Source organism: Gobio gobio (genome assembly GCF_949357685.1).
Source record: "Gobio gobio genome assembly, chromosome: 12".
Classification (NCBI taxonomy): domain Eukaryota; kingdom Metazoa; phylum Chordata; class Actinopteri; order Cypriniformes; family Gobionidae; genus Gobio; species Gobio gobio.
The window spans coordinates 44,158,211-44,185,392 of NC_137105.1; the positions used below are offsets into that span (position 1 = coordinate 44,158,211).

The window sequence follows — 27,182 nt, forward strand, 5'->3', positions numbered from 1 at the left end:
TTTCATGGAAACAGTATTCCCTGGTGGCTGTGTCCTCTTTCAGCAGGATAATACGCCCTGCCACAAAGCAAAAATGGTTCAGGAATGGTTTGAGGAGCACGAGTTTGAGGTGTTGACTTGGCCTCCAAATTCCCCAGATCTCAATCCAATTGAGCATCTGTGGGATGTGCTGAACAAACAAGTCCGATCCATGGAGGCCCGATCTCGCAACTTACAGGACTTAAAGGATCTGCTGCTAACATCTTGGTGCCAGATACCACAGAACACCTTCAGGGGTCTAGTTGAGTCCATGCCTCGATGGGTCAGGGATGTTCTGGCAGCAAAAGGGGGACCAACCCAGTATTAGGAAGGTGGTCATAATGTTATGCCTGGTCGGTGTATACATATACACTATACAGTATATATTATTTATACTGTTACCATTGTAACTATTTGTTCATCCTTAATTGAACCAAATAAAAAGTCTTGCTGGTTTGGAAAAATATGAGGGTGAGTAAATTACAGAATTTTCATTTTTGGTTGAACTATCGCTTTAATTCTATGCCATAAAAGGATAATAATGCAATAATTTTGGACTCAAATGTTGTATCTGGGGCCAATCGTAATACAATAGACCTAATCTAATCCCCTGACAAAAGACACATATCATAGCTATATCACATGGAAACTCCCTTCATGTACCTCATTATTTTCCCTTTATCCTGAAAAGCCCCTTTTGTTCTGAGTGTATTTTTGTAATTCTAATGTCCTCAGTGTGCTGAATATGATTCATTTGTAAGAAGACTTTGCCAAGCTCTGACATGAAGCAACATTAGCATAATAACCTACAAATAAACAGAATAAAAGTCAGCTACAGTACTTCAAATAATTAGCCAGGTATCTTCAACTAAAACATAATATTCCTGTCATGTAAAGCCATGTGAATAAGGAGGCAGGTTGCCAGTTACGCAACACCGGTTCACAAATTCAACAATGACTTGCCAGAATGGCGCGTGCTGAGAGCATGAAATCTTTCTGTGAGGGCTGTGAAAAAAAAGAGCAACTGCTGCTGCTTTGTGTTGTACATCAATTCGAACCCAAGTACAGGGAAAGAGAGGTTAAGAACGGGTCAGACCAAAAACAAGCAATTACTCTGGAGTGCAGTCCAAGACACAGGGCCGCTCAATGGGGCCCATTGATGTGCAAAGTGGAAGCTGGCAGGGATGAAGGAGAAGACGAGAGAGAGAGGCAGAGTCTGCCGAGTGCCACAGTGCTGCCATTTCTATTCAAGCTCAGATTAAAGACAGCACATTTGATGATCAATTAAAGATCTTTAATTACCCTAAATTAGAGAGCAAAACAAGGAAGCACTGAGAATATGGAAAATAAATAAATAATAAATAAATCATTATGAATGGGACAATAATTTTATTTTTTTACAATATTTTGTTAAATAAATTAATGCTTTTGTACATTAAGGTATGCATCTAATTGTTCAAAAGTGAAAGTAAAGACAAAGTTTTCTAATTCAAATAAATTCTCTTCTTTTTTATCTTGATAATATTTTTAATGGACCTCTCTGAGCTAAAATTTAAGCTTAAATTTACAGCAACTAAGATTAATAAACGCTTAAGATGTATTATTCATTGTTAGTTTACTAATTTAGTTAACTAATGTTAACAAATGGAACCTTTTTGTAGTGTTCCCGATTTATTTTTATTTTAATATTTTAATAATTTCTCAATATTAATGTTTTTAATCTGCAGTTTTGATCAGATAAATGCAGCCTAGGAGAGCTTAAAATATATATATATAATATAATTAATATAATATAATATAATATAATATAATATAATATAATTCCAGATTTATTTAAATTTTAAAATTTCACAATATTAAATGATTTGTATCTGTATTTTTGATCAGATAAATGCAGCCTAGGAGAGCTTAATATATAGATATATAATATAATTAATAATATAATATAATATAATATAATATAATATAATATAATATAATATAATATAATATAAAATAATATAATATAATATAATATAATATAATATCATATAACTCCAGATATATTTAAATTCTAATATTTCACAATATTAATGTTTTTTATCTGTATTTTTGATCAAATAAATGCAGCCTAGGAGAGCTTAATATATAGATAATATAATATAATATAATATAATAAATATAATATAATATAATATAATATAATATAATATAATATAATATAATATAATATAATATAATATAATATAATATAATATAATATAATATAATATAATATAATATAATATAATATAATTAATATAATATAATATAATATAATATAATATATAATATAATATAATTCCAGATATATTTAAATTCTAATATTTCACAATATTAATGTTTTTTATCTGTATTTTTGATCAAATAAATGCAGCCTAGGAGAGCTTAATATATAGATATATAATATAATTAATATAATATAATATAATTAAAATAATTCCAGATTTATTTAAATTTTAATATTTCACAATATTTGTTTTTTATCTGTATTTTTGATCAGACAAATGCAGCCTAGGAGAGCTTAATATATAGATATATAATATAATGAATATAATATAATATAATATAATACAATTAATATAATATTCTATTATATAATATAATTAAAATAATATAATTCCAGATTTATTTAAATTTTAATATTTCACAGTATTAAATGATTTGTATCTGCATTTTTGATCAGATAAATGCAGCCTTTGAGAGCTTAATATATAAATATATAATACAATTAATATAATATAATTAATATAATATAATATATAATATAATATAATATAATATAATATAATATAATATAATATAATATAATATAATATAATATAATATAATATAATATAATTAATATAATATAATATAATATAATATAACATAATTAATATAATATAATATAATATAATATAATATAATATAATATAATATAATATAATATAATATAATATAATATAATATAATATAATATAATATAATATAATATAATATAATATAAGTGATAAATTCTGTCTGTTCCTGAAAGGAACTTTTGTTATTAAGGTTTGTTAAAGTTTATTATTATAATTAACAATGTCAGATTCATTGGTCTTCATTGACAGTAATCAGAAGTGATAAAACTGTACAGAAAGAAGGCACCTACCACCAGCTCTGAGAACATGGCGTCCAGCTCGTCATAGTTGGGGATGGGCAGCGCGGGCTCCATGGTCTGCAGGGCGAAGTCCTCCCGCAGACGGTAGGTGATCTCTGGGTGGTCACTGCTCTGGAAGCAGCAGAAGAAGAAGGACGCGCCATGCCCTCCGCCTCCGCGTTTCCGTGGCGCCATGGCTGCTTCAGAGTGGGGGCTTAAGGGATGATGGGAATGAGGGAGTGCTGGTCCTCCCCCAGGTGAGAGCTACGCTTGGGTCACTCAGCCCTGTGGGAAGACAGAAAGAGAATCTTCGGTCAAGCCATGAGATCTTTTCTCAGGACAAAGACTTTCATTTGCCTTGATAAACTCCAGGCAACAAACCAATGATCTTAATCGAAAACTCTGAATCAAGACATCAGCACAGAAAGACTCCGCTAAGCCTAGTCGACACCACAAGTAGTCTCATAACGTGCATGTAATCATCAGATTGGCTCATTCCAACTAACCACATCACAGGAGTGACTATGGACCACAATGCATCACTCCCTACATAGGATTATAGAGGCTTGCAAATTAACACAGCTTGCATCCACATGTGTAGGGCCACATCTATATTTAGGACAATAGAAAGCAATCCTGGGTTCCAGCGACCACAAACACAAATACAAAGCTTTTCATAAGATCAAAACTTGACAAATATGAGGACAAAGACTGAAAGTTAAATTACTTTATTGGGTCAGTGACAATTGGGTCAATGAGTGTTTACAGTAAATAAAATGGAGAAGAAAAAAAAAACCTTACAAGATGTAAAAACAATGTTTGTTTTTTTTAAACGTGTTAATATCTTGGAAATTAATATAATATATTAAAATGTTAGATATAAAAATTGATTTATTCTAATATACTAAAATATATTTTAAAAATGTTACATTGAATTTTTTTTATAAATATCATGAATTATTCATTATTATACTACACTCTAAAAAAAAAGGTTCATATAGAACCTTTTTTTTTAGAGTGTACGAGGCATGCTTGAATGCTTGAATCTGATTGGTTGATGAACGTTCTAAGGTGTGCAATTATTTTCAGGGAAACGCTAAAGTAGTAGGTCAGGTCTTGATCGCATTACAGTTCCATAACACTTCGCCAAATGTGGCCCTGGACCACAAAACCAGTCATAAGTCGCCGGGTATATTTGTGGCAATAGCCAACAATACGTTGTTTGGGTCAAAATTATCGATTTTTCTCTTATACCAAAAATCATTAGGATATTAAGTAAAGATCATGTTCCATGAAGATATATAAATATATATATAAAAATAGTATTAGTAATATGCATTGCTAAGGACTTAATTTGGACAACTTTAAATGCGATTTTCTCAATATTTAGATTTGTTTGCACCCTCAGATTCCAGATTTTCAAATAGTTGTATCTTATATTTAGCCTGACAAGCCAGACCCACATCAAGATGTTGTGTCTGGGAACACACCACTGGCAGGGCTCAATCCGAGGGGCAGGATAAACGGTTGTCTTTCAAATTCCCTCTGCAGGCAATAGTATAGCGCTACAACCAACCAGAGCGCTATCAGAGGTGAGACAATCTCAAGTGGGTTGTGGCTGAGTCCCATGCGTTTTCCCACCAGTGGAGCTAGTTGATAGATTAAACTTTTGCCGCATCCGGTCGGCAAAACTCAGAACACATCTTCCTTTTTTAAGAATGACTTCAGTGCCATTCTTTGTTAGCCGGGAAGTAGCAGGGAATTCACGCGGAACCGTCGCAACTCATTATGCGATGAAGCCTGCCCACCGACTCTATACACGATGTGATTGGCCTGACTAGAGTTTGGATTTTCAAGCTCGCAAGCCAACGGAGAGTTGCTAGATTTTGTGCGTCTAGATTTCTAGGCTCTTATACTGTCATATCCTAACAAACCATACATCAATGGAAAGCTGTGATAAATAGTAAATAATAGGATAAAAAATACAAATTATTTCCATGTTTTTTCCATGAAAATTATGTTTTATTATGTACGGAAATCACATTAGATTTTAGCAACAAAAACCTGACAAATGTCTTGAAATACATCATCTGAGCAATGTTATGAGGTGTGGTACCTTAGTATAATCGAGTCCAACCTATTGAATTGTTGAAAAATAATGTAATAATAAAGTAACGGCCACAATTATTATTTTTCTAATAATTCAACGCCTGTCATCAATTATTCCTTTCATAAATATCTTTAAATATTGTCCTATTTTATGTTCTTTTTCTGCATGTTATTGCATGTTGGTTGGAGCACATGACTTTGATGTTTGTGGGGGGGGGGGGCTTTTGAATGTAAAATTTTCATTTTTTTACACAAAATATTAATAAGTGGAATTAAAAAAATAAATAATAATAGGCTAATGTCTATAGGCTAATAGGCTTATGCCAAATTATTAATTAAGGTTTTCATTTTAAGAATTAAAATTCCTTCCCTTTTATTATATCAGGACAGTTGTCACACCATGATATTTCTATTTTATGCCCAAATTTTTTAATGAATTTTAATTCAGAACATACAAACATGCTCATCATTGAAGAGGTGTATTCAAGTCATTGTATGTGCAGTACAAGTTACATATTTATTTTGTTTTGTTTTTTTTAATACATTTAAATTAAACCAAAAAAAGAGTGTCATATCATTGACCCTTTTGCCATTCTATAATAAACTCAATAATTCAAGACTAGCCTCTCATGTTACCAAAAATTTCCAAAAATGCAGTGTGAACAACTGCTATAAGAACAATGTGTGTACGACAGAATCCACTGTGTAGTAACATCTGCCACTCAAGGCCGGCAGCAGAAGGGCCATCAGCTGTCTTAACGGCTTTACATTTGGGTGTGGACACATAAACAACACATGCTTTGAACAACGAATACACAACGGTCACAACTTAGAATCTGCAAAACCAGCAAGATTCTCTGCCTTAGAGAAGCATACAGACGTGCAGGTGTGTGCAAACACCTGTGAGGCATTTCAGCGCCGACAAAGTGAGTTAGCCCTGTGGGCCAGGAAAGATGATTCTGATCACAGATGGCTGCCCTGAGGTCACTGAGAAATGTAGTGTGGGAAAACGGTCCAGCAATTCCAGATAAAAACCTGACAGAAGATCGAGTATTGTTCTAGGAAAAAACAAGAAACAAGGAATGAGGAACTCAGGAGAAAAAAATAAAGTGAATGAGAGAAAGTGTTTTCAAAAAACTTAGGTGGAGATATAGATGCGCCTAGCCAAGTCTTCCATTGAGTGGGTGAGTCTGGCACCGATGCCCCTTCACCGCCTGTCGGTCACCAATATAAATCGACACAGCTGGAGTACAGCTGAACGTAACGCCCCTCCGCCAGTCCGTTGCCACAGTGGAATTCCCAGCTGCCCCTCCCTGGAATTAGAGTCGCTCGAATCCCAACTAGAACTTAAATCTCTATGGGTTTTGCATGTAATACTGTATATTTCATCCTGAGGATGCAAGTGAGATAAACATGCAAGATGCAGTACGATTTTTTATTTTTGAAGAAGAAGAAATGAATACTTTAATTCAGCAAAGATGTATTAAATTGCTCAAAATTTACAGTAAAGGCATGGATAATGTAACACTAAAGACTGGAGCAATTTCAAATTCAGAAATAAATTACATTTTAAAATACATTAAAGGTAGCCTAGAAATCTAGATGCACCCTAGCAGCAGCAAATCTAATTTGCAGCCAGGGTAGTCTAGCAACTCTCCGTTGGCTTGCGAGCTGGAAAAAAAAAACTCTGGTCAGGCCAATCACATTGTGTACAGAGTCGTGGGCGGGCTTAACATAATGACGGCAGAGTTGCGGCGGTTCTGCGTGCTACTTGTAAACAAAGAAGCTGGCGAACAGCGGTCTTTCGAATTGGCTTCGGCCGCGACTTTGGAAGACTTGGAGTTAAGCTTTTCTTTGAGAAAAGAACACAGAACGGCACTTAAGTCATTCTTAAGAAAGGAAGCTGTGTTCGGAGGTTTGCCGACTGGATACGGCAAACATTTAATCTATTAACTAGCTCCGCTTCACCTTCTTCGTTGCTCTTGTTGGTTGTAGCGCTATCCTATTGCGTGCAGAGGGAATTTGAAAGACAACCGTTTATCCCGCCCCTCAGATTGAGCCCTGCCAACGGTGGCTTATCAGGCTACATTAAAGACTTCCCACCCGTGAACTCGTACTAGATCGATGTGCTCCCAGTTACACACTCTGACACCACATAGCCCGCGAAACAACAATGGCAGCCCCTACGGATGCAGTGTTTATGAAAGTCATACATTTACATTTAGTCATTTAGCAGACGCTTTTATCCAAAGCGACTTACAAATGAGGGCAATAGAAGCAGCTAGAGCAGTCCAAGGGCAACAATATCAACAATATGCAAGTGCTGTAACAAGTCTCAGTTAATCTAGCACAGAACAGTTTATTTATTTTTTTTATAAATAAATTAGACAGACAGACAATTAATAGAATGATAAGTGCTATTCTCGATCGGTCAGGTGTTGCTGGAAAAGATGTGTCTTTAGACGTTTTTTGAAAATGGCTACAGACTCGGCCGCACGAATTGAGATAGGCAGGTCATTCCACCAGGTGGGAACGGTCCAGGAAAAGGTCCGTGACAGCGATTTCATGCCTCTCTGGTATGGCACCACAAGGCGTCGCTCACTGGCAGAACGCAAGTTCCTGGAGGGTGTGTAAGTCTGTTTATATTAATAATAATATAATAATGATAAATAATACACACACGATTATGTATTACCATTATGTATTATATTAAGTATATCGCCACATGGAAATGTTGGGCATAGGTAAACCTGAACTTGACCATGCAAACATGCGATCATGCTTATAAAAAATAAATAATGTAATGTACAATTTCTCAGCAGAGCGAAATTAGACATACAATGTTTAGCTAGTCAGCTCACAGTGTGCCTGATCTTGTGCTTTTTTTTGGATCTAGCTACCACAATTCCTTGCGCTCAGGCAGTTTGGCGTGACTTTGTCTGGACCGCTACAAAGTCGAGAGTCGGGGTTTGAAGTCGTAACTTACGGACTCAAAAACCTGCCTGGAATGCAGCAAATGTATGTTTTATTAGACAGGTGAGCAGAAAATGAATCATTGTTGTACAGCTCAACACAGTTAGTCTTATTGTTTAAGTCTCGTTTTCTTGATTTACAGCGAGTACCATGTTTTACCATGCCTAATATTGATAGCTCACTGCAGTGTGAACAAGTGTCTCATAGTAGCCGCAGAGCGAACGCACAGAGTAGCATTATAACTTTATAACTTTCAATCCACTGAAATGTATCTAATATGATAACAATAATAAAAGCTGGCATAATAAAAGCTCCACTGCTCTCGAGCCGTGTGTCGCGCTTGTCTCTCATTAGCAATCACTCCTCATTAGCCCCATCCTGCTTCATACCACAGTAACGTTAATACATCTTTAATACTCATCCATGCTCATCCATGAATATCCACTAGTTGTAGAGGTGAAGACGACAACTCCCATGATTCCGCGAAATCAAGGCGTCATCAAGCTACGCCTTTGTTTTGAATAAGCGACCTCTAGCGGCGAAAATTACATATTGTGCCTTTAAAATAGAAAAGTTATTTTAAATTGAAATAACATTTCACAATATTACTGTTTGATCAAATAAATGCAGCCTTGGTGAGCATAAGAGATTTCTTTCAGAAACATGAAAAAAATCTTGACCCCATCAATATCATTAGCAAATCCAGCTGAGCCGTTACTCGCCTCACCCAGCAGTCAACGTCTGGTTGCACTTACTGACATCCTGCATACCAACAGGAGCGATCTGGCTGGGTGGACTCTGAGATCATCCCTCACTCCACAAAAGACCACGAGCCGCCCGCATTCCTTCCCCTCTGTGGTGGGATATCACAACATGTGCCCTGCGGTAGAAACCGGTGGCCCTGGAGTACACTGAGACTCCTTTAACCTGCTGTCAGGAATCTCTACGCCGCTGCTGGCTCCCCAACGACGCTCGCTCAGATTCTCATCTAACCTCTGGCTGACTCCAAGCTGATAATAAAATAACCTTTAACAGCATTAGACCATTAGGTTAGCATCAAAACAGTTTGACTGGTGAGTAATCAGTGTCTCTGATAAGAGGAATGCCATCGAGGCATGGTTTGTGTTCACACTTAAAAAAAACTCATTTAGTATTTTTTCAAGTAAAAATTGATTTCTGAGAATGCGTTTTATTTATACATTTTTTTATTCATTTATATTATTATTATTAAATTAATTAAGCTTCATTTTTCTTACCACAACAACAGTTTGTTTCTTCTTTAAACTTGTTTCTTCTTTGTATTTTATATACAGGGAGTGCAGAATTATTAGGCACGTTGATTTTCTGATCATATTTTTTTTCCAGGCACATTTGACCAATTCCAAACCACAGTAATCCTAATAACTACTATTGATTTAGTATTTAATAATGTATAAGTGATATATAATTGTTCATGAAGGCTGGAAATGAAAAACACCTTATATTCAGGTGTGCAGAATTATTAGGCATGTTTTCTTTTACAGATAAATTGAGCCAAAAAAGAGATTTAACTCAGACTGAAAAGTCAAAAAGTATTAAATGCCCATGAGAAGGATGCAATACTAATGCAATACTAGACATTGCAGTTAAGGCGTGACCATTGGACAGTGAAATGCTCGTTGGGTCAGCAGGGTCAGACAAAAACAGGTGGTGAAGAAAAGACACCTGTTAACTGCAAAAGAATTAAGAATTAAGGTGAAGAATTAAGGGTGAAACCATCAGGAACCCTTTAGTCTCCAGCGCCACCATTTTCCAAAGCTGCAACCTACCTGGAGTCTCCAGAAGTGCAAGGTGTCAGGATCTCAGAGACTTCAGTTAGGTAAAGAATCCTAAAAAATGACCCCCACTAGATAAGAATCACAAGCTGAAGTGTTGTAAAATACATGAAGAAGGTTTTTTTATAGGCTTTATGGACAGATAGGTTGAGAGTGACTCTTGAAGGACCAGCACCACATCCTCTAGTACCACTGTTTGAAGAATTCATCTTCCAGAATCTGGCAGTACGTTTTGGGAGTTCATTTTAGTCCATCCTGAAGTCCGTTTTGCAGAGATGGACTAAAAATTAACTCCCAAAACGTACTGCCAGATTCTGGAAGATGAATTCTTCAAACAGTGGTACTAGAGGATGTGGTGCTGGTCCTTCAAGAGTCACTCTCAACCTATCTGTCCATAAAGCCTATAAAAAAACCTTCTTCATGTATTTTACAACACTTCAGCTTGTGATTCTTATCTAGTGGGGGTCATTTTTTAGGATTCTTTACCTAACTGAAGTCTCTGAGATCCTGACACCTTGCACTTCTGGAGACTCCAGGTAGGTTGCAGCTTTGGAAAATGGTGGCGCTGGAGACTAAAGGGTTCCTGATGGTTTCACCCTTAATTCTTCACCTTAATTCTTAATTCTTTTGCAGTTAACAGGTGTCTTTTCTTCACCACCTGTTTTTGTCTGACCCTGCTGACCCAACGAGCATTTCACTGTCCAATGGTCATGCCTTAACTGCAATGTCTAGTATTGCATTAGTATTGCATCCTTCTCATGGGCATTTAATACTTTTTGACTTTTCAGTCTGAGTTAAATCTCTTTTTTGGCTCAATTTATCTGTAAAAGAAAACATGCCTAATAATTCTGCACACCTGAATATAAGGTGATTTTCATTTCCAGCTTTCATGAACAATTATATATCACTTATACATTATTAAATACTAAATCAATAGTATTTATTAGGATTACTGTGGTTTGGAATTGGTCAAATGTGCCTGGAAAAAAAATATGATCAGAAAATCAACGTGCCTAATAATTCTGCACTCCCTGTATAAAACTTTTTAAAATATTGATTCTTTTTGAGAACCCTCTCTGTGCCATAAATCTAAAGGCAGGTAGACAACAAACCGTCGTCAAAGAACTAGCGGCAACGAAAGGCAGCGTCTGGGCAAAAGAGCTGTGCTTGAACACACGGCAAAAACTGTACGTTCTGCGCCTGCATGAGAGATAATAACTGTCCACAACAGCAGATGACAGTAGTAGTCTGTATTCGTCATTCAAAAAAGGGAATGTGACCTAGGAATGCGAATATACAAACCATAAACAAATCAGGAGGGGCGCGGGAAGTGGGGGTGCTGTGGGAGTGCTTTCCGAAGATTCATTTAAGCCGTTGTTCACGCGGCGCCGGCGCCTCCATGTCATTGTCTGCTATATTTGCTTATTATTTATTAAATCCAGGCAATTTGGTTGATAAAACATTCATTAAAATGAAGATACAACTCATAAAAAACGAAATTTAGCCACTTTAAAGAAAGGCTTTCAACAAAACAAAAAACTTAAGGAAGTGTTCAAAATCATTTCTGACCCCCATGTCTTCTGACATATTATGCATCTTATGTGTCCTGTTCACTTTTCAATGTAACTTAAATTAAAAAATAACATAATATTTAAACTGAAACTAAATACGTGTTTTAATGGCTACAAGTATAGTAGGCTACAGTACTGAAAAATATCATGTTGGAGCGGAATTTGAACGCACATCGTTTTATCGGTGAGCAGTTCATGAATAGGGCCCTATAATTTCCGCGTATGAATCGCGGAAATGGCATATTAACGCGGAATCTAGTGTTAACGCGGAATTTTGCAGAATTTTACAAATTTGAAATGAAATGCTGTTTTGTGTGGGAGAAGAATGAATGTCTGGGGAAAATGCAAATCTGGGCGACACAACCCCTCCCGTCATTTCAGCTCCCCCTTCAAAACAATGAAAGTATGGCGAAGCGGCTCTCCACGGCTCTGCTTTCATCGAAAAGTTAAGAAACTCAACGCTAAGCCCTCAGTTCCAAGCCGAGAGCAGCTCCCTTGCGGGGAGTGCTTGCTGTATTTTGCCTTGTTTTTAATGCACTGTATGGAAAATAATGTCTTAAATGAACTTGAGAGAAAATGACAGCGCGTCTGATCCACGTCATGTTCGGCAGCTGCCGCTCTTCAAGTGACAGCAGCACTGATAATGTCTGTCATTAATGTTCATCAACAACGGGAACAGAGAAAATTATAGCTTTAATGATGATTAATCTATATTTCACGTATTATTTATGCAGTTAAGAAAGGTGTTGATAACTTTATTCAATTTCTGTGTAGACTATGTCTGACAGGGAAGGCTATGGGTAAATATAACATTTATTATAATGGGTTTATGTAAAGATTGTTTTAAGTTAAATTAAATCAAAAGTTGTTTTTTAAAGCCTAATAAAATGTTGAAATTGGTAGCTTTCAGTTATACTGTAATGTAACATCCTTAATGTTTCATAGAGACATCAGTGATACTGGCCTTCATTCATAAAAACATGCCATTACAACACATATTTAAAATATGCTGTCTTTAAGTTGTTTCTTCATTAATTTGGAGAGTAACTGAAATTATTACAATATCAAAATATTAAAAACTCCAATGTTTTTTAATTGCAATTAATCATGATTAATTACAGAAAAAAATTTGATTAATTCAGTTTTTTTTATCAATTCACAGCACTAATATTTTGTTGTGACTTGAAGAACTTCGAGTGCCGTATTTGTCCTGAAAAGTACTGATTAAATGTGATGTTTGTTACCTCAATACATTTAAGGTCATTCCTATTTAATGTTTTATGTTCTATTATATTAACATTGAAAGCACACTCTTTTTACGACTAAAATAACAGTTTAAGGGTTACAAAAACGGAATTAGCAAAAATTAAAACGGAAAAAACGGAATTAGCTACAAATTTCTAATTTTTAGAAAATAAAACTGATTTTATAGGGCCCTACATGAGTGAAGCTCCGCTTTGCTTTGCTCACATCCTCTGGTAAGGTAGGCAGGTTTTTTTTATTGTATATGACTGTGTAAACAGCTCAGTTTAGGCCACAGTCCATTGCATTACGATTGCAATGGACCCCGCATTTTTTAATACATTTGATTACTTTATACATTTCCATGCGCTGGTTTACAAAGCTGAAAAGCCAATCAGAGTGATCTCTTTTCTCAACGACCCAACGCCGATTCAACAGGGCCAATTGGCCGGACTAAAGCCAGCGTGTGGAACACACCACAAAAACTAGCCAGACCGACGCTCACGACTTCCCGACGTTGGCTGACGTCCGACCGTCGGCTTGGTGTGTCCCGGCCCTAAGGGTCTGTGTGTACTGTGGTGTACTGTGGGTCAACATATACTGGGTGGATTTTGAATTTGAGTCAGATATGGCCAATCCAGCCTGTCTTTGGGTTTTTTTTTTTTTTTTGTCTAGCCCAGTCTTTGGAAATCTGCTGTGGTTTATTCCAAAGTGGTGATTGGAGAGCTGCATTGCAATTGGCCCTGACCAGAGGAAGGTATTTATGGCTGGCACTGCAACAGTATAAGACAATGAAACGAATGAAGATTCAATGCACATACAAATTACCTCCATTTTCACCAAAGTGGAAGTGATAACTGTTACAACATCTGACATTCTCACAGTCATCAGACAAGCACAAAGACATAAAAAAAACACTACTACTTAAGAAATGTTTATTGCTGCATTATTTCTTGGAAATCCCTGTTTCTAATTCCATCAGTGCAAAGTCACAAACTATTAATAAAACTGACCGAAACTTATGCATTTCATGCCAGATTACTGTAAACACAGAACTAAACTGCAAAACGTTTGCTACAAATCATCTAACCTGTGGCCTGTTGGATGAAGCTGGTTTCAGTTGCTACCCAGGTAAGTTTAAGATTATTTTTTTTCAAGCTCAAGTTGGATTTTAGCAGGTTTCATCGCCATGGTAATTTACGGTTAACCTGCTCCGCAGCAGATTTTATTCAGGGTTAGAGGTCACAGACCAAAACTGGACCAATCAGCTGTGAGTAAAGTGACATGTTGATACAATAAAGCCAAAGTAAACTTGCACAATGTTCTTAAAATAATATTTTATAGATGCACGCCGGTCTTTTATTGTTAGACATTTATTAAGGGATTATGTGAGGATTGTTTTAAGTTCACTTAAATTAAAAGTTGTTATTTGAAGCCTAACAAATTTTAAAACATGCATAGTTTTCAATTACACTAATGTTGAATGGCTACAATTAATCTTTAAAATTGAAAAAATTATAATAATTTTCATTGAGACATCAGTAGCTGTATTAGTATCAGTGATACTGGCCTTCATTCAAAAATGCCATTCAAATATTTAAAGTATTTAAAAAAAATAAAATAAATAAAGTAAAGTATTTAAAATATACTGTCTTTATGTTGTTTCTAAATTATTACATTATAAAATATTAAAACTTATTAAAAATGATTTTAAAAATGTAGGTGTTTTTAATTGCGATTAATCACGATTAAATCACTGAAAAAAATCCTGCCTTGTAAATGCATTTAATTTCATGAATTTCTGAAACCTGTCATCATACATTCTAATATGATATTTGATTCCATGTTAAACATTTGGCATCTATTTAAGCAGCCCAAACTGCTAATCTAATATTTGTGTCAAACAAACTTCAATGTTTGCATAAAATACATCCATTGCCTATGTTCTGTCACAAGAAATAACTTCTTTTCAGTTTATTAACAAGACATATTATATACCGTATTTATACTCACTCAGTTTCATTGCATTCACATATTGCTCTTTTACAGTCAAGATTTTAAACTGAAACCGAAGAAGTTATGCCTTGACACACAAAGCTGACACAACAAACAGAGCCGATCAGGTGATCTGACCGCTTTGCATAAAATAAAAAACAAACTCCCGCTCCGCCATGTGACTGCCACAGGGGTCGGCGCTTAATCTTTTACAGGCGGATTATGATTAAGCAATAAGCAATTACTTCAGATGCAAAAGGCTAAAACTGCGATAAAGGCTGTAAAGTATGTGCCTGCAGCTTTAGAGCGAAATGTGGGTCGAGAGTTTACTGTAAATCACTTCCTTGTTGATTCCATAGAGGTGCAAGGTGTACTTAGCTGGAAGACACATGAGCAGGAACAAACAACCCTAAGAATTTACAGAGACACATTTGAGACTTCAAACACAGACACTATCAGGAAAATCAGAAACGATCTACTGATTGACTGGCTCTTATTGTTCCATTTAGTAATCTGAAAACACAGATCTCAAAAAGAAAGAGACTATGTCCTTCAAATATTAACCCTGTTGTCATACGTCTCAAACAAAATGGAAAGAATGTCAACATAATAAATGAGCCACCAGAAACATGAGTCAGACCAAAGAAGATAAACAGGAAGCCAGTGAAGAGGGAAAAACACATTTCATGACAGATGTCACAGCTCTCCGAACCATGGGTAACTAGCTAAAAGTATAGTGCCATTACTGCTAGACTATTTTGAAATGAGCGTACTGTAGCTACTGTTACGCTCATGACAAATGTAGCTTTTCCAAGTCACCTTTTCACTGTTTTTCATCCCAGTCTATTGCACACATAGCAAGGCTAAGCACAGCTAGGCTAAGCGGTACTCTCTGACTCGCTCTCATATGTAATGTCCAAACTGTTTTACTGAATCGGTTTGTTAACAAGAACAGGGTCAAACAAATGATTCACCAATTCAATTCAGAGTCCCTGTGCATTAGTGTCAACACATTTTTGTAATATTTAGCTGAGTGCTGCTTGGCAATTTGTTTTTGACTCAAAATAACATTGTTTTCTAGTTTAAATTAGTAGAAGACGTTTCCGAGTTATAAGTCATGAACTAAACCAACACACTGTGAGGTGAATCACTAGCCTGGCTCCGCCCTTCTACGTACTCCCGCTCAATTTTCATTTTTCCTTCAGTACTCCGTCTGGGACTGCGGTATATTCTTAGGTTTTCTCCGAACAAATTTTTACCGGTCCAATCAGCGAACAGAGGGAGTGGCTGAGAACGATGACGTTGACTCGTGCGCGAGTTTTGCACAATCTGCAGTTATTTTTACGGATTTCCATGTGAGAACGGAGGCGAACGGCGCATGACATACGTCACGACCAAACGTTAGCGATTGGTTATGACAGATCCAGAGTGGCTCTGGGCAGATCCAATAGTTTTAAACTTCAACAGAGTAACTGCCTTCAAGGAAGTAAACGCTCGTCAACACACAGTTTCCTGCGGGGTTCCTCAGGGGTCAGTCCTTGGCCCCATTCTCTTCATCATTTACATCATCCCCCTCGGCCATGTCATTAGCCGCTATGGAGTCTCATTTCACTGCTATGCTGATGACACACAACTGTACATGAAATCAGAAACACACAACTCCATTTCAACAACATCCTCTCCGTCTTCAACACTCACTGCCTGTCTGGAGGAGATAAGGATGTGGATGAAGCACAACTTCCTCCAGTTAAACAGCTCTAAAACTGAGGCAATTCTTGTTGGCACTCCACATCAAACCCAGTCTTCCTCCATAACTGGTATAACCATCTCTGGTCATGAAGTTCCCCTCTCCACAACTGTCATCTTGGTGTAAGATTTGATCCACAACTCAGCTTCGAAGCCCATATCAAAAACCTCTGCAAAACATCTTTCTAACATCTCAGAAACATTGCAAAACTCCGTCCAACGCTATCCTTAGCAGATGCTGAAAAACTGGTCCACGCCTTTGTCTCCTCCAGACTGGATTACTGTAACGCACTTCACATCGGGATCCCTAACAAAAGGGGATTCATAAATTCATTCATTCATTTTAATTCATAAAAACGTATTTTTTCTTCTTAATTTCATTTCTATGAAAAGATTTCCCACAAATTATGTGTTATGTATTTTCTGGTAATCAAATGAAGACATAAAACATTCATTTAATTGATCTTTTAATTTAATTAAACTTTTTTTGTCAAACAAAGTGCTGCACAACAGAGCTTTATATGGTTAAAATTAAAACATGAAGAAAAAATGTAATTTATTTTTAAAATAAACTTAAAAACAATAAAGTTTTGATAATTTATTATTATTACATTAGAGTAAGTATTATTATTACATTGAGAATTATCTAAATTCTACTGTACAACAGTAATTTATTTGTCAAGTTAGCCGAACTTTTATTTTGACGGGTTGCCGTGAATTTGAGTTTCTGTGTGTTTATGAAATGACGGTCGTTTTTCTCAAATGAAACGGTAAAATGCTCATGAAGTGACTCATTGGCTCTGGAGATGACGTTCGTGCGTTCATGTCCTCACATGAGAGGCAGATATGGAAACATGCGACCGTCACGCGCGATTCAGAGAGTCTGTGTGTGTGTGTGTGTGAGAGGTAAACCCATAGACTGTAAAGCGCACGTCTATGGCATTCATTTGAACAGAGACACGCATGATTCGTATTTAAATGGTCTTTTCGTGGTTAAATATTTACAGACACTAGTCTATATCACAATATGCGTTCTCAGGTACCGAAATCTGGTACCGATTGATTTAATGTGAATCGGTACTCGGTAGTACCGACCTAATTCGGACCTTAAAAGTACAGAGTTCGGTACCCGACCCTATTTCTAACACATCTACTTTGAGAACAAAATGTTCACTTGCTGCCTAATATATCCCACCCACTAACAGGTACCATGATGAAGAGATAATCAGTGTTATTCACTTCGTCAGGCACTGCGTAATATCATTACGCCGCTGCACCCATGGTACGGCTCAAAGTTCCTTGATTATTACGCAGAAATATGAGTATAGTTCCTAGCCATATCGGCCTAGAAAATTGCAACTTTTAATTAGTACACAATGTAACTACCGAAGAGTCAAGTTTTAAATAGGAAAAATATCGAAACTCTTTGGTCATTTTTGAGTGAGATGCTAACGGTCTAATCAGATTCAATGATCTATGCTAAGCTATGCTCAAAGTGCTACCGCCAGACCCAGAGATCGGCTGAATGGATTCGAAAATGGTAAAACTCAGCTGTTTAACTCTAGTACAGTTGGAAAATGAGCCTATTTTTTTTTAAAAAAACTGGAGTTTTCCTTTAATGGGTCCCGTGTTGACGAAAAAGATGCATCTTCAACCGTTTCTTGAAAATGGCAAAACACTCAAACAGCTTGGATTGAGTTAGGCAGGTCATTTCACCAGCATGGGAAAAGGTCTGTGAAAGTGACACATAGCTCATAGCTTGCGAGGTTACAGTCTCACAGTAGCTTCCCCAGTTCTTGACAACACTGTCCGGAGAAGGAAGCATTTCACAAGTACTTGAATTACTGATCTCACATATACATTGTTCTTTGTCATCACCGAAAAGCACAACATGTATGAGTTTGTGTTATGTTACTAAGCATTTTTTCACAAGAATTCAGCCTTTTCATTTGAGCAAAATAAAAAGGGGGAGTGGTAATATCAAGGGATTTATACAAAGGAGTTTAGTGTTGATCGCCACTGTAAGCCTGGTGTTCATATTGGTACAGTAACTGCATTTATCTTCCAACTCGGATCACCTTTGCCCCTGTTGAGGGTTTAACTTCCCAGTGGGCCTGTCCTGACAGGCCACATTCCGCACATAGTCAGCCATCTCACCATGCACACTCTTGTCACTCTTGCTGTGTCCTCAGGGCACTAATGGTAATTGGGTTCAAGTCTGCGTTCGATCCAAACACCCATTAAACAGATTCTGTTGTTTTTCTGTCACAGAAACAGTCGATCTTCCATGAAAAAGACACTGCTGTTTTAACAAAATGTTTCACGCCACACGCACAAGTAGAACAGCAACAGCAAGTTTATTTTGCACTTTCCAAAATAACCAAGAGATTATATTGGCTACTACATTGAGTCTGAACTGCCATAATTCGAAAAATAGTTATCAGGAGTGCCCATTGAGGATAATTTTCTCTAATTTACATGAGGGAGGAGATTGCATGGTATTTAATCTACACGAAACAGAACCCAACCCCAAAAATCTAGCTGTAAACAGCTTAAATCATCTGGATTCAGTCAGATTTACAGAAAAGAGCTGTTTTTGTGCCACAAGCCTCTTATTTGTATGTATCCGTTTACATATTTCATTACATACTGCTGTATGTATTGTGACTCAACTTAAAGAGATTATCACACACACCCAAGTCTTTCCAAACCAACTATAGTAACACTACACCTGCAGACAAAGGGAGGAGATACAGTGACATTTAGTGTCTGTTGTTGGTTTGGAGATCAACATTAACATCCTTCCAGTCAGTCAGGTCATCAGGATGAAAGAGAAATGAAAGAAAACAAGTCGAATGACAGGACCGAGAGCCATGTGTCAGAACATATCGGGTGTTACTCTATCCACTGTGGTGGGCTGGATTCTCCTCACCGCATCAGGAAGGCCTGTACAAAACAAGGCCATTTCTCTCCATCCATCTTTTAATTTCTCTTCTCACCTCTTACTCAGCAAAAACAGTGCACTTTATCAGATAACTTGGCTGGAGTGATGCCCAGATTAGTTAGGGAAGACTTCATATCATATACAAAGGATGCAGCAGAGGAAGAGGGTTAAAACTGCATAGTTCACATCAACATATTGCCAACTTTATTATAATACATGGTGGACTTTCTCTCGTACAAAGCAAAAAATTACAATGTAATCTGTCTTTGTTTTCTGTTAAGTATCCAAACCATAAAGAATGAGTCGGTATGTACAAGTATCAAGCAAAACATCAGGCTAAAAATTAAGGCAATTATTAATGATACACAGTTATGGGTGGCCAAAAATTAGCAGGTTAGCAGCAACATGCATAGTTAAGTGAAATAACCGTCTTTTTTTGCCTAGTAAGTGCTGTGGAAACAAATCCCAAACCAAGAAAAACTTGAACTTATTTTACTTCAACGGTTACACTGAAAAGTTCTTGTAATCTCCGGACATGTCTGCCACAATTTTGTCTTGTAAAATAAAAAAATAAAACAAAAAGCTAGTAAATATTAACTATACACATTACAACTGCCGCAGAATTTTTCCCAAATTCCATTTTATTCATTTAAATTTATCTGAATTCTGTTTTTTTAAACTCCATTTTAATGGTTAAATAAAAAATGAGTAATCAAGAACCATGTGTAATTATTTGAAATCATGAAACTAACAATTTAACAACAATTTGTTTCAAAGTTTCTCAAAAATGACATGTTTAGGGCCCTATAAGAAATAAGTTTTTTTTCTCAAATTCAGTTTTATTTTTTTACCAAATTCTGTGTTTTCTGTTTACTTTCTGGCTTGTATTTTAATGATTTAATTACATTTTAATAATCAAAGAGCCTGTCTAATTAATTTAATTCATAAAAACCTCAATTTATTAATTTCATTTCTAAGAAAAGTTTTTTTTATTTCAGAAATTCTGTGTTGAATGTGTCAAATGAAGGCATAAAACATTAATTTAATTTATCTTTTTATCATATGAAATTAAACAAACTTTTAAGTCAGACAAAGTGCTACATAAAATAGTTTTATTAGTGGGGTTGGGTACCGTTCACATTTTGACCGGTACCGGTATCGGGATTCGGTACCTGAAATGCGTTACCGGTACCCAACGGTACCTTTTTTCGTTACTTTAGGGATATTTACATCAATAACTGAAAAGAAACTGTAAGTCATTTACTATTGACATTATGCCAGAGCTGCCCTGATCTTTTTCTGCCATTTTCTGTGATGTTTGTTTACTGTAATATTTACTAGTAATTAGTAGGCTACTAGGTACTTAATTTAATTAATAAAAACAACCATATTAACACAATTTTATTTTTAATTTAATTTCTATGAAAAGATTTCCCACAAATTATGTGTTGTGTATTTTCTGGTAATCAAATAAAGACATAAGACATTCATTTAATTTATCTTTTAATCTAATTAAACTTTTTTTGTCAAACAAAGTGCTGTACAACTGAGCTTTATACTGTTAAAATTCAAACATGAAGAAAAATTTTAATTCATTACTTAAAAGTTTTGATAATTTATTATTATTACATTAGTGTTAATATTATTATTACATTGAGACGTATCTAAATTCTACTGTACAACAGAAATGTATTAGTCGAGTTGAACCAAACTTTTATTTTGAGACCTTTGAGTTTCTGTGTGTTTATGATATGACGGTATTTTTTCTCAAATGAAACGGTAAAATGCTCATAAAGTGGCTCTGGAGATGATGTTCATGCCCTCATATGGCGTCTGCACTATTCATTCGCACACAGACACGCAGGATTTGTATTTAAATAGTCTTTTTGCGGTTTTATCTTCCCAGACATTAGTCTATATCACCAGATGCGTTCTCAGGTACCGAAATTTGGTACAGATTGATTTAATGTGACGTAATTCGTAATTTGGTCGGTGCCCTTAAAAGTACCGAGTTCGGAACCCAACCCTAATTATTATTAGTAGTAGTCTTAGTATTATTATTACATTGAGACATAGCTCAATTCTACTGAACAACAGTAATATATTTGTCACAATTTCAAGTTAAACCAAACTTTTATTTTGACGGGTTGCAGTGAAGACCTTCGAGTTTCTGTATGTTTATGATATGACGATAGTTTCTCAAATGAAGCGGTAAAATGCTCATGAGAGCGGCTATGGGGATGAAGTTCATGCATTCATGTTCTCATATATTGAGGCGGCAGAGCCTGAAAACACTGTAAACGTAACGTGTGCTTCAGTGTGTGTGTGTGTGGTAAATTAAACCATTCATTCACACAGAGACACGCAGAACATGCAGTATTCATATTTAAATAGTCTTTTGCGGTTTAATATTCACAGACAATAGTCTATATCGCTTTTTGATTCAAGTGTACTGAATTCAAAATTTTCTGTGAAATTCCACGTTATACAGTAAATTCCGTTTTTATGACTGGATTCAGCGATTCCAAATCATAGGGCCCTAATAAATAAACAAAATAATACAAAGGTAAAATAGCACTAGTACATTTTAACTACATGCAACACATTGAGCTAGTAGCCAACAAGAGCATTTCTAGGGTGCAGATATCAGTGTCCTGGGACAGTTCTGGGAGTGACTGACTAGCAAATCAGATTTTCTCCCAGAATGCAGACAACAGGGCATTAAGAGGTAGTGGCTTTTTACCATGTACTGGCCATGTGTTAATCTGTTTTATGGCTGCAAGAATGCCTTGTCTGAAGCATTTAACTCATATTAACGCAATTCTACAACTAGAGAGTATTCACACTGACACTGATTAAATCACAAAGGTCACAGAATCGCTATACTGTTTGTTGCTAGCAGGAGTTGCAACTCGGTTTCTGTTTCCATTGCAATTGATAGTCACAGCATCAATTGGCCATTTGCATAAAGTTATCCTCCGCTCAACTTTGACGCATCGTCAATGGTTGATGTTGCTCATGTCACTACAAATTGCCCACTGTCATTGAAAAAGAATAGCTTCCACTTAATTTGTTGCTGCAAATCGATGTTAGTGTGAACAGCCATTAAGTAATGGCCACAATACATTGATATTATTGAGCCGCAAATTGAGCAGTGACGCCTGGTTGATGAAATCAGCTTTTGTGGTCAATAAATACTGATGCCAGTAAACTCTCAATTAAAAGAAAAGGGGTCAAACCTAGCCTAGAAATCGAGAAATAATGGACGTGTCCCAAATGACAATGTCAGCCCTCGCCATCATCCAAGTCTACACTATGATGAATGGATTTGGGTAGTATTCAACTGTGAAGTCCACAAAAGCAAAGGAGCACACTTCTGCAACCTAAAGTGACAAATGGGACCATCTACGGTCTTGTGTATTTCACGAATGCGCAAAAGTGAAGGTCACGAAGCCAGACCCCACCAGTGTCGTTTGGGATGTGGCCAACATTTCTCGGTCCATCACACATTTCACACACTGATAAGTTCGTAATGCTAATCGCACCTAAAATAGCTTCTTAAATCAACATTGTGGAGAGGAGCTCTGGGAATTGGCATTGAGTGCTTCCCCAGCATGAGGACTCTCAGACCTTGAGAGTGAGATATAGACTGAAGCTTTCTAAAGAGGTGTTGAGTAACTACGATTGTGAGGAAAGCTCTTTATTAATCACGAGGGTGGTGGTAGCTATCAGGCTAACCGCTATGTCTCCCCCTCATGTTTTAATAAACACGGTCTCTGGATGGAAGACCGGAGAGAGCTTCGTGGCGTTGGCCAGGCAGGGATTCCTTCAACGTGAACCCAAAGCTGGGGTTCAGATTCCACACTCCCTCCTGTCAGGGGTAATTTAGAAGGAAAAACAGGAGGAGAAGATGAAGAGGTTTGAATAGCTGCTCCCCCTTGCAGACAGCCTGTCAAACATGTTCTGCAGACAATGAGACCCCCATCCCCCCTCTCGACACTTGCACAAACTGCATACACAAGCACACACACACACACACAACAGCCAAAAGCATGAGCATTCCTCTCCACACTGACACTCCCATCTGAGGGACCAGGCCAAAGTGGGTTTAACAGATTGGGGATCATTTTATCAGGGGTTCATTATCCTACTCTGGCCCAAACCCAGCCCTAAACTATGTACAACCAGTTACATTCAATTTACTGGCATCTAGATCATATCTTTTTTAAATGTATATATTTATTTATCCTATGGATGCACAATATTTGTTATGCTCATGAATGCTCATGTATATAAAATCTAATAATAAAGTTAAAGTAACTAATTAACAACTCTGTACAAAGTAATCTTTAGCAGATCTCAAAACAAATACAACTTTTTCATACTTGACATTATAATGCTGTGATGCCTAAATTCCCTTTAAAATGATTGATTTTAGTTTTATGACTACATTTACTGTTTTATTTTTAATTTCCCCATCGGTTATCAGCAGTGTTGATAATGATAAATAAATATCACTATAGAACAGAATTTTAAACAAAATACTGTGGTACTTTTTTAGCACTTTTGTTAGTACTAGGGGTGGGCGATATGACCAAAATCTTATATCACGATATGAGTAATTTTATTTCACAATAACGATATATATCACAATATAGTTATTTTTGCTTTAAATGAGGTTATGGTATCAAAATTTGCAATACCATTGAAATATCATAATTCATATCACCATATAACATTTAAAAAACAAATACTAGCCTAAAAAAACTCAAGTAAACTATGATAAAGAAAGAGCAAAGAAAAAAACAACAACATAAAATGTATAAAGTAATCGAATGTATAAAAAATGCAGTCTTCACTGTGTAAATAAAATATACATTTATTCTTAAGGTCCTTTCACACTGGACGCGTTTTTGACGCGCGAATAATTCGCGCGATGGTTTTATTTTTTGATCAGCTGTTTTTTTTTTTATCCACACCGAAAGCGAATGTGCTGCGGCGAAAAAACTATTTTTTTTTTTTCGTTTCGATGACGATTTTTTTTAACACTCGCAGCGATAGAAAAGGCTTAAACCAATCATATACAAGGAAACAAATGTGATGAAATGTCCAGTTGATGTCACTAGCCATTCAATCAACATGAACCTTTGCCAGGTATCGCATTTCTCTCAAGATTACAGCTGTAGTTGTGTTTACAGCTGTACAGATGCAGCTGTGTTTGCTACAGATTACGATATAATCAATACGTTGATTTTTTTCCTAATTGTGTCCGCGACTATAGAAAGTGAATGTGTTTCCGTCAGTGCGACTGTGGCACTTAAAAGTTTACATTGTGACTCAACTGGAAACAGAGCTGGAAACAGAGCTGCTCCGGATCGATTGGTTCCTGAAGTGTGTGTTTGTCTCGTCAGATGTGGTTTTGACGCAAACTATTCGCACACAAAATATTTGCTTTTTCCACTTCGCTTTTGCGTTACGCGTCCGGTGTGAAAGGGCCTTTATTCTTATTAAAGTGACAAAAGTGAGCAGAGAGAGATTTTGATTTGATCTAATCTTTTGATTAGAATTAATGACAGCAGGAAAATGTGGATGCTGTCCCTTTAAGACAGACTGCACGTATACATTAAACTCATGCCTTGTCTTTCTCAACTGTACCTTCACTTAAGGCATAAATGGCTCTGTTTATTGCAAATACATGGTCACTTTGACACATAAGTGTGTATTTAACCATTTAAGCTCAATTAGGCGGTTCACTCAGTTCAGTTCTCGCACGCTCTATTAGCACCGGCTTCATAGGCCTATGCCCCACCTATGCAAGGCCTGATTGAACTTTTCACTGCTCTGGTTTAAACACACAAAAACCCTGAAATGATGAGTCAATGTAACCCACAATAAGCTCAACGACAGCAGGCATGTTTGCAGATGGTAGTCTGAACTTGCCTTGGCCTGGAGGCCGCAAGAGTTGCGTTGGCCCTGTATAAGAGAAGGAAGGAGTTCAGCAGAGAGACACCGGTGAACTCTGAGACCCCGAATGACAGGAAATGACACCTGACTCAGATGTATGGCGGCTCGCTGACTCCACTGACCACTGTGATTGCTAATTTGATCCTATAGTACACTTCCCTCGAGGCTAGAGACATCCTTACGAAACGTAATTTCACTGAAACATAAAGAATGAGTTACTATGCATGTTTTATACACTTGTACTTATACATGTTCTTCCATTCGGCAAAATTGAATCATTTAAAATGGCACTATACACTTTAAACATAAGACAGACAAAAAGAATCATAAATTTAGTAACGTCTGAGCATTATGTAGGAGAGCTGACACATGTGTAGCAAAACGTTGCGCCGAGGATGCTATCCGTCCCTCCCTTGCCCTGCTGTTGCCATGGCAACCAGCACATGTCTCACCGGCCGGCATTAAACCCTCTTTCCTTGCACTAATCCAAGGACAACCATCACAAATTATTAATTTACATTTGATGACTTCTACTTAAAAATGTTCATATGACTTAGCTGAATTTGATGAGATGAGTTCCTGCAACCCATAGGGAGAGCCACACCTTCTTATTAAAAACCATTTAATATTTAAATGAGCCATTAGACTATGAGACTGCTGATAGGTCAGCAGAAATCTTCCTTGATATCAGCCCGAATGTTCACATTAATTATGAACGACACCTCTCAGATCTCTACAGCCGAAAGATGGCAATTTATCAAATGATAAAAAGGTGAAAGAAAGGACAAGAGAAAAAGCTTCAGAGCCTCCTGCATTGAAACCATAACCTCAATCTTAACCTAGATACCTCCGAGGGTGGGGTAGTGCTCCAAACAGATGTGACAGAACCAAAAGATACAGGATTGATCACTTATGCTGTAGGCTACTAAAGCAACTTTCAGCAGGCACGTTCAAGACAAGCAATACAGTGAGGAAATCTCAACAATTTGAGAGCTTTTTGCTTTCAAGCTGATCTCACAAATCTCCTTATCTCTGCTCGCCCGGTCCAGTCGCATGAAAATGGAGGCCTGCGACCCTTGTTATACTCTCATTTATTATGTTATGGTTAAAGGAAAGCCATGCCTTGTCACATCAGCCAGAGCTCAAAGGCTGAAACCGGTGGACAGGCTAGCATGTTATCAGCACTGCAGAGCCGTCCACGTCCACACCGCTCAGTGAGCGAACGCACACCTGCCCTTCGAGGCTTTACGAGCCATTAAAACAGCTCAGCTGCCGTCACAGCTAAAGAACAACACTGGGTGAGAAAAAAATGAAACCACAACCATTCATTCAGAGAGTCATGAGAAGAAAAATCCTCTGCTTATGTTAACTTACCCTTTATGCCTTCGCTTACGGTCCGTTTAATGTTACATCCCTCAAGAGGAAACAAGACTGGCAATAGCGCAAAGGATCTTCTCTAAAAGGTGTGAAAAGCATGCAAATTCAAGGTTGTCACTTTGGTAACCGGAGTCATTCTGAACACAAACGTGCTGTAGATCAGTCCCAGAATGCTTCCATATCAGACAGCGTGAGCGATCCTCCTCGGCTGACCGGTAAACACACATGCGGCGTCTCCCTGCTGTTCAACAGCCTATCTCATACAAATGATCCACCACCCCCTAGTCTTT

General features: G+C 36.8%; 1 protein-coding gene across 4 annotated transcripts in view; it reads right to left on the reverse strand.

Moving 5' to 3' along the window:
- daam1b (dishevelled associated activator of morphogenesis 1b) overlaps positions 1–27,182 on the reverse strand; it is a 148,276-nt gene that overhangs the window by 66,627 nt on the left and 54,467 nt on the right. For 2 of the 4 annotated variants that reach the window (XM_079831401.1, XM_079831399.1), the window contains exons 1-2: positions 26,890–27,182; positions 3,170–3,442 (exon numbers count right to left, since the gene is read on the reverse strand). The exon at positions 26,890–27,182 is cut by the window's right edge and continues 37 nt beyond it. In XM_079831401.1, the coding sequence (XP_079687527.1) occupies positions 3,170–3,352 (183 nt within the window). In that variant the 5' untranslated portion in view covers positions 3,353–3,442; positions 26,890–27,182. The remainder of the gene's footprint in view (positions 1–3,169; positions 3,443–26,889) is intronic. The other 2 variants (XM_079831402.1, XM_079831400.1) reach the window with 1 other exon arrangement.